Below are 6,293 nucleotides of genomic sequence, written 5' to 3'. Positions count from 1 at the left end.
ATGGGTGGAACAATCCTAGGACCTGAGCTTCCTAGGGAAGGAGGAGGGGAGAAGCAGGGCGCTTTCTGTTCTCCGAAGGCTCAGCTTGCCTATGCGATTGCCCCTCTGCCACACTTGGTGCAGCAATGGGACCCTGTGTCGACTGCGGCAGGCAGGACCAAGAGGCGGGGAGAGCCAACTAAAGTGTCTGGCGGGACTGGCACATCACTTGGTCATTTCCTCTTCCCATTCTCTTTTCACCCCCTGCTTTTGCTGCCTCATCTCCCCCATGCCCACCAGAGGCAGCGCCTGGCCCTTTCGGGCACCAGCAGATATTCCCATTTTGCAAATGGACTCCAACTGGGAGACTCCTGGGTCCAGGGGACCTTAAGATAATTAAGGAGAAATGAGATACTGAAGGCAAAAACCCAACACCTGGCCATTAATAATCCCGGGGAAAGGTTATCTGAATCCGATTAAATGTCAGAGCTGGGAGTACCCTTATAAGTCCACCCCTTTTGCCCATGGGGGTGGGAAGATCCAACAAGTGACACCTGGCAACAGAGCTGGATCCGAAGCCAGGTCTCCTGAGTCTCAGGCCAGGACTCCTTTCATTCCTCCTCTTTCTCAGGAGCCAGTCTTCCTGCATCTCCGTCTTCTGTTCCCTGGTTCCCTGACCCTAGAGCCTGGAGGGCTCAGCACCCTTTCCTGGGCTCCTACTCCCAGCTGAAGCTCAGCCTGGCAGTGCCTGTCTGACACCCACTTCTCTTCTCCTTCCTTCAGGCAAAAAGCACACGTTTAAACCTCATTATCTGGCTAAGTATAAACCTCGGGGGAGAAGGGTTTTGTTGTTGTTTATCTCAGTCTATAAGCTAACGTTGAGCTGGCTTTCAGATTCCCAGCAAATATCTGGCCAGTCACCATCCAGAAAGTAATTCTCTCAGCACTGAAACAAAGCTCTGTATGTAAAGCATAAATCCCCCAAAAGAACTCCTCGCCCTCCCATACAGACACACCGGTGCACACACACCCCACTCTCCACACCAAGAGCATGTGAGCTAGGAGTTTGGCAGGCGGGCCCCAGTCCTGTAGCAAACAGACACATCTACACACACACACCACACACACACATCCCTTACTCGGAAGGATCTGGACCCCTGCTCGAGAATCTGGAATGAGACACCCCCGCGCGCGCGCACACACACACACACACACACACACACACACACACACACACTGCCCCGCTGGAAGAGCCAGGAGGGAGGGGCGGGTGGAAGAAACCACTCGGAGGAGCCAGAGGAGTCCCGGCGGTGCCCCGCCTGGAGAACCCCCTCTCCAGGAGCTCGCCAGCCACTCGCCGCCCGCCGGGCTGGAGGTGGAGTAGTTCAGAAGCAACTGACGCAGCCGGGATTTGAGCTTTGCAAAGCCACTCGCAGGGAAGGGAAGCATCTGCCCCTCCCTCCCCCACTGCGCGCCCTCGATCCCCAGCCTGCCCCCTTCCCCCGTGACGTCACCCCAGCCCGGTCCCGGGGAACCTGCAAAGCCTCTCAAATTCAAACTGCCGGGCGCACTGGTGCCCCTGCCGCCGGATTGGAAGTGCGTGCCCAGTCTCGGTCGTCTCCGCCGCCCCAGCCGGCAGGCTTCGCGACCTCCCTGCTCAGTCGAACCCCCGGGTCCCCGTGGGCTCAGCTTCCCGCCGCTCCAGCCCTCCTCTTCTTCTCCTGCCGCCTGCCGGATTCCTAATTTGTGCGCACCCCCCAGCAAAATTTAATCCACCGACAGAAAGCAGGGCATCCTTCCGTAAGCGGCGTCTCCTTATACCTTGCTCTCCCTCTCTTTCCGAAGATGCTAAACTACCGGCGGACTGCAGAGGAGAGGGGTCCCGTCTTCTCCTGATGTGTGAGTAACCCCCACCGCGCGCTGTCTTTGCTCTTCCACCCTCTCCCTTACCCCGCCGCCAGTCCCCTGATTTTCCCACCCCCTTTTTGCGCAGTTAAAAAAAAAAAAGTAAAGCAATTTCTGCTGGGAGCCCAGGACGGGCTAGCCGCCCGAGATCTCTTCAAGATACCCCAGGGGAGGAGGAGGAGGAGATGGGCTGGATTTAGTAGGACAACTCGGTTACTAATGACTCCGCGGCTGGCTGCGACCCGCCGGGAAATCAGGTGCAAGCGTGTGTTCCGGGACGCGTGTGTGGGTGGGCTGCGGGGGAGGGGAGGAGAGCAGAAAGCGCTTTGAAAAACGCAGTGATTTCATTCTGCCGTGCTGTCCACTCCCCGCATTCTTCCTCCGTCCCACTCCGCCCCCTCGCTTTGCCATTTTAATCGGGCTTCCGTGTTTCTTTCTCCCCCGCATCCCGCTCTCTCCTGCCCCCTCCCCAAGGTTTGCCTGTAGGTACCTGAGCTGACACCGACGGTGCCTAAAGATGCTGAGCGGCGTTTGGTTCCTCAGTGTGTTAACCGTGGCCGGGATCTTACAGACCGAGAGTCGCAAAACTGCCAAAGACATTTGCAAGATCCGCTGCCTGTGCGAAGAGAAGGAAAACGTACTGAATATTAACTGCGAAAACAAAGGATTTACAACTGTCAGCCTGCTCCAGCCCCCCCAGTATCGAATCTATCAGCTTTTCCTCAATGGCAACCTCCTGACGAGACTGTACCCCAACGAGTTCGTCAATTACTCCAACGCGGTTACTCTCCACCTGGGTAACAACGGGCTGCAGGAGATCCGAACCGGGGCGTTCAGCGGCCTGAAAACCCTCAAGAGGCTGCACCTCAACAACAACAAGCTCGAAGTGCTGAGGGAGGACACCTTCCTGGGCCTCGAGAGCCTCGAGTACCTCCAGGCCGACTACAATTACATCAGTGCCATCGAGGCGGGGGCCTTCAGCAAACTGAACAAGCTCAAAGTGCTCATCCTGAATGACAACCTTCTGCTGTCTCTGCCCAGCAATGTGTTCCGCTTCGTCCTGCTGACCCACTTAGACCTGCGGGGGAACCGGCTGAAAGTGATGCCTTTTGCCGGCGTCCTCGAGCATATCGGAGGCATCATGGAGATTCAGCTGGAGGAAAACCCGTGGAATTGCACTTGTGACTTACTTCCTCTCAAGGCTTGGCTGGACACCATAACTGTTTTTGTGGGGGAGATTGTCTGTGAAACTCCCTTCAGATTGCATGGGAAAGATGTGACCCAGCTGACCAGGCAAGACCTCTGTCCCAGAAAAAGTACCGGTGACTCCGGTCAGAGGGGCGGCCACGCTGACACACATGTCCAAAGGCTGTCACCTACAATGAATCCGGCTCTCAACCCAACCAGGGCTGCAAAAGCGAGCCGGCCACCCAAAATGAGAAATCGCCCAACTCCCCGGGTCACAGTGTCGAAAGACAGGCAGAGCTTTGGACCCATCATGGTGTACCAGACCAAGTCCCCAGTGCCCCTCACCTGCCCCAGTAGCTGTGTCTGCACCTCTCAGAGTTCAGACAATGGTCTAAATGTCAACTGCCAAGAAAGGAAGTTCACTAATATCTCCGACCTGCAGCCTAAACCTACCAGTCCAAAGAAACTCTACCTAACAGGGAACTATCTTCAAACTGTCTATAAGAACGACCTCTTAGAATACAGTTCTTTGGATCTATTGCATTTAGGAAACAATAGGATTGCAGTCATTCAGGAAGGTGCCTTCACAAACCTGACTAGTTTACGCAGACTTTATCTGAATGGCAATTACCTTGAAGTGCTATATCCGGCTATGTTTGATGGACTGCAGAGCTTGCAGTATCTCTATTTAGAGTATAATGTCATTAAGGAAATTAAGCCGCTGACCTTTGATGCTTTGATTAACCTACAGCTACTGTTTCTGAATAACAACCTGCTGCGGTCCTTACCTGATAATATATTTGGGGGCACGGCCCTCACCAGGCTGAATCTGAGAAACAACCATTTTTCTCACCTGCCTGTGAAAGGGGTTCTGGATCAGCTTCCGGCTTTTATCCAGATAGATCTGCAAGAGAACCCGTGGGACTGCACCTGTGACATCATGGGACTAAAGGACTGGACAGAGCATGCCAACTCCCCTGTCATCATCAATGAGGTGACCTGTGAATCTCCCGCTAAGCACGCTGGGGAGATCCTGAAGTTTCTGGGCAGGGAGGCTATTTGTCCAGACGGTCCAAACTTGTCAGATGGAACCATTTTGTCAATGAATCACAACACAGACACACCTCGCTCACTTAGTGTGTCTCCCAGTTCCTATCCTGAACTACACACTGAAGTTCCACTTTCCGTCTTAATTTTAGGATTGCTGGTTGTCTTTATCTTATCTGTCTGCTTTGGGGCTGGCCTATTCGTCTTTGTCCTGAAACGCCGAAAGGGAGTGCCAAGTGTTCCCAGGAGTGCCAACAACTTAGATGTAAGTTCCTTCCAGTTACAGTATGGGTCTTATAACACTGAGACTCAGGATAAAGCAGACGGCCACGTCTATAACTACATCCCCCCACCTGTGGGTCAGATGTGCCAAAACCCCATCTACATGCAGAAGGAAGGAGACCCAGTGGCCTATTACCGAAACCTGCAAGAATTCAGTTACAGCAACCTGGAGGAGAAGAAAGAAGAGCCAGCCACACTTGCTTACACTATAAGTGCCACCGAGTTGCTAGAAAAGCAAGCCACCCCAAGAGAGCCCGAGCTGCTGTATCAGAATATCGCTGAGCGCGTCAAGGAACTCCCCAGTGCAGGACTCGTCCACTATAACTTTTGTACCTTACCTAAAAGGCAGTTCGCCCCTTCGTATGAATCTCGACGCCAAAACCAAGACAGAATCAATAAAACCGTTTTATATGGAACTCCCAGGAAATGCTTTGTGGGGCAGTCAAAACCAGACCACCCTTTACTGCAAGCTAAGCCGCAATCAGAACCAGACTACCTCGAAGTTCTGGAAAAACAAACTGCAATCAGTCAGCTGTGAAGGGAAATCATTTACAACCCTCTGGCATCAAAGGATGCTGCTCCAAACTGTTGGAAGCACTGCATTTGCTTTCGTGTGTGTTTGTGTTCTCCCTTTCCCAGCCTCAATGGGGGACTTTGAAGATGTTTGGGGGATGGGGTGAAGCAATGATACTGCTTTTTCAAGTTTTCCTTTAAATTATTTCTCTCTTGCTCTCCTCCCTCCCCCACCTTTTTTTTCCTTCTCTCCTTAGGAATCATCATTGAACATGAATGTTTCTACAATGCATTTTTTTCATATATTTTGTTTACGGTTTTGTTTCCTTTTTCTTCTTTTATTTTTCCAGTGTGGGAATGGGAAGAGGAGATTATAGTGAATGAAGAAAGAGTAAGCAAACTTTTCAAATGAAAATGGATATTTAGTGTATTTTGTAGAAGATCTCCAAAGATCTTTTGAGACTATAAATTCTTTTGTAAATAATGATATATGGTATTTCCGTCTTCAGTTACCAAGCATAGTCACTAGGCATCACTTCTTTGTGTTAAAGTGCCTTTGCACTTTAAGTACATTACTTAAATGTTGCTTTTAGCTTTGATAAATTGAACATATTTTAATGTGTTGTATTTTTAAAATTAAAAACACTGTAAAATAGATTGAAATGTCAGCTATATTAAGTCAACGTACAGTTTGCTTGAGTTATAGAAACCGACCTGTCATCAAATGATTCTAGTTCTAGGACTTTATAGATTTAACTGTAAAATATTTCCTTTCCTTTGGGTTTGTTCTAAGTGATTTAATTTAAGTCAACTAAGGGGACTTAACAGTGGACTAGAGGTAATAAAATGCCTCAGTTGGGATTAGTAATTCATTAATAAAATATATTTAACCCAATATCAGAGTGAATTGAACAATTAATGCCCTTCCGTAAATCGTTATTTTACACTAACATGGTCAGTGTTTTAGATTATTTTCCTAATTAAGAGTACATTACACAACTTGTAATATATTTTTTCTGCATTAGATATTTTTATATATTTAAATGAGAGTCTGTATTTCTAACTTTTTAATTGAAATTAGTATTTTTTCTGCCTATTGAAACATTTTCTATAAACACACACCAGTAGAGGCCGCCACACACCTCATTTAATAAAGACATATGAGCCATTACATACCTTGAAGGAAGACTTCAAAGGTGAGATTAAGACTTCCCAAGTAAGTTCTTTGCAAATTCAAGGCAGCAGAGACAAATGTATACGTTAGTTTCTGTTTCTTTTAGGATTAAAGGTTAGACTCAGAATCCTTCTCAATGTTCACATTTTCAGAGAAAGCAGCGTTTTCCTCTTGAGCTTATGGAAGCGTTAACAGGGTGCTATCA

General features: G+C 49.2%; 1 protein-coding gene across 1 annotated transcript; it reads left to right on the top strand.

The window, feature by feature from the left end:
* The first annotated feature begins 2,365 nt into the window (after positions 1-2,365).
* SLITRK2 (SLIT and NTRK like family member 2) lies at positions 2,366-6,044 on the top strand. Its single transcript, XM_022566410.2, has one exon. The coding sequence runs from the start codon at positions 2,402-2,404 to the stop codon at positions 4,937-4,939; it is 2,538 nt and encodes an 845-aa protein (XP_022422118.1). The 5' UTR covers positions 2,366-2,401; the 3' UTR covers positions 4,940-6,044.
* Positions 6,045-6,293: the final 249 nt, after the last annotated feature.

The sequence above is a fragment of the Delphinapterus leucas genome, chromosome X (genome assembly GCF_059928025.1).
Source record: "Delphinapterus leucas isolate spDelLeu-1000000601 "Yukka" chromosome X, BTC_Dleu_Yukka2, whole genome shotgun sequence".
In the NCBI taxonomy this organism is placed as follows: domain Eukaryota; kingdom Metazoa; phylum Chordata; class Mammalia; order Artiodactyla; family Monodontidae; genus Delphinapterus; species Delphinapterus leucas.
The sequence above is the reverse complement of the archived record's forward strand: the minus strand, read 5'-3'. Positions and strand labels throughout refer to the sequence as shown.

Coding starts and splice junctions, on each gene's coding strand:
- SLITRK2 (XM_022566410.2), top strand. CDS start 2,402: ATGCTGAGCGGCGTTTGGTTCCTCAGTGTGTTAACCGTGGCCGGGATC.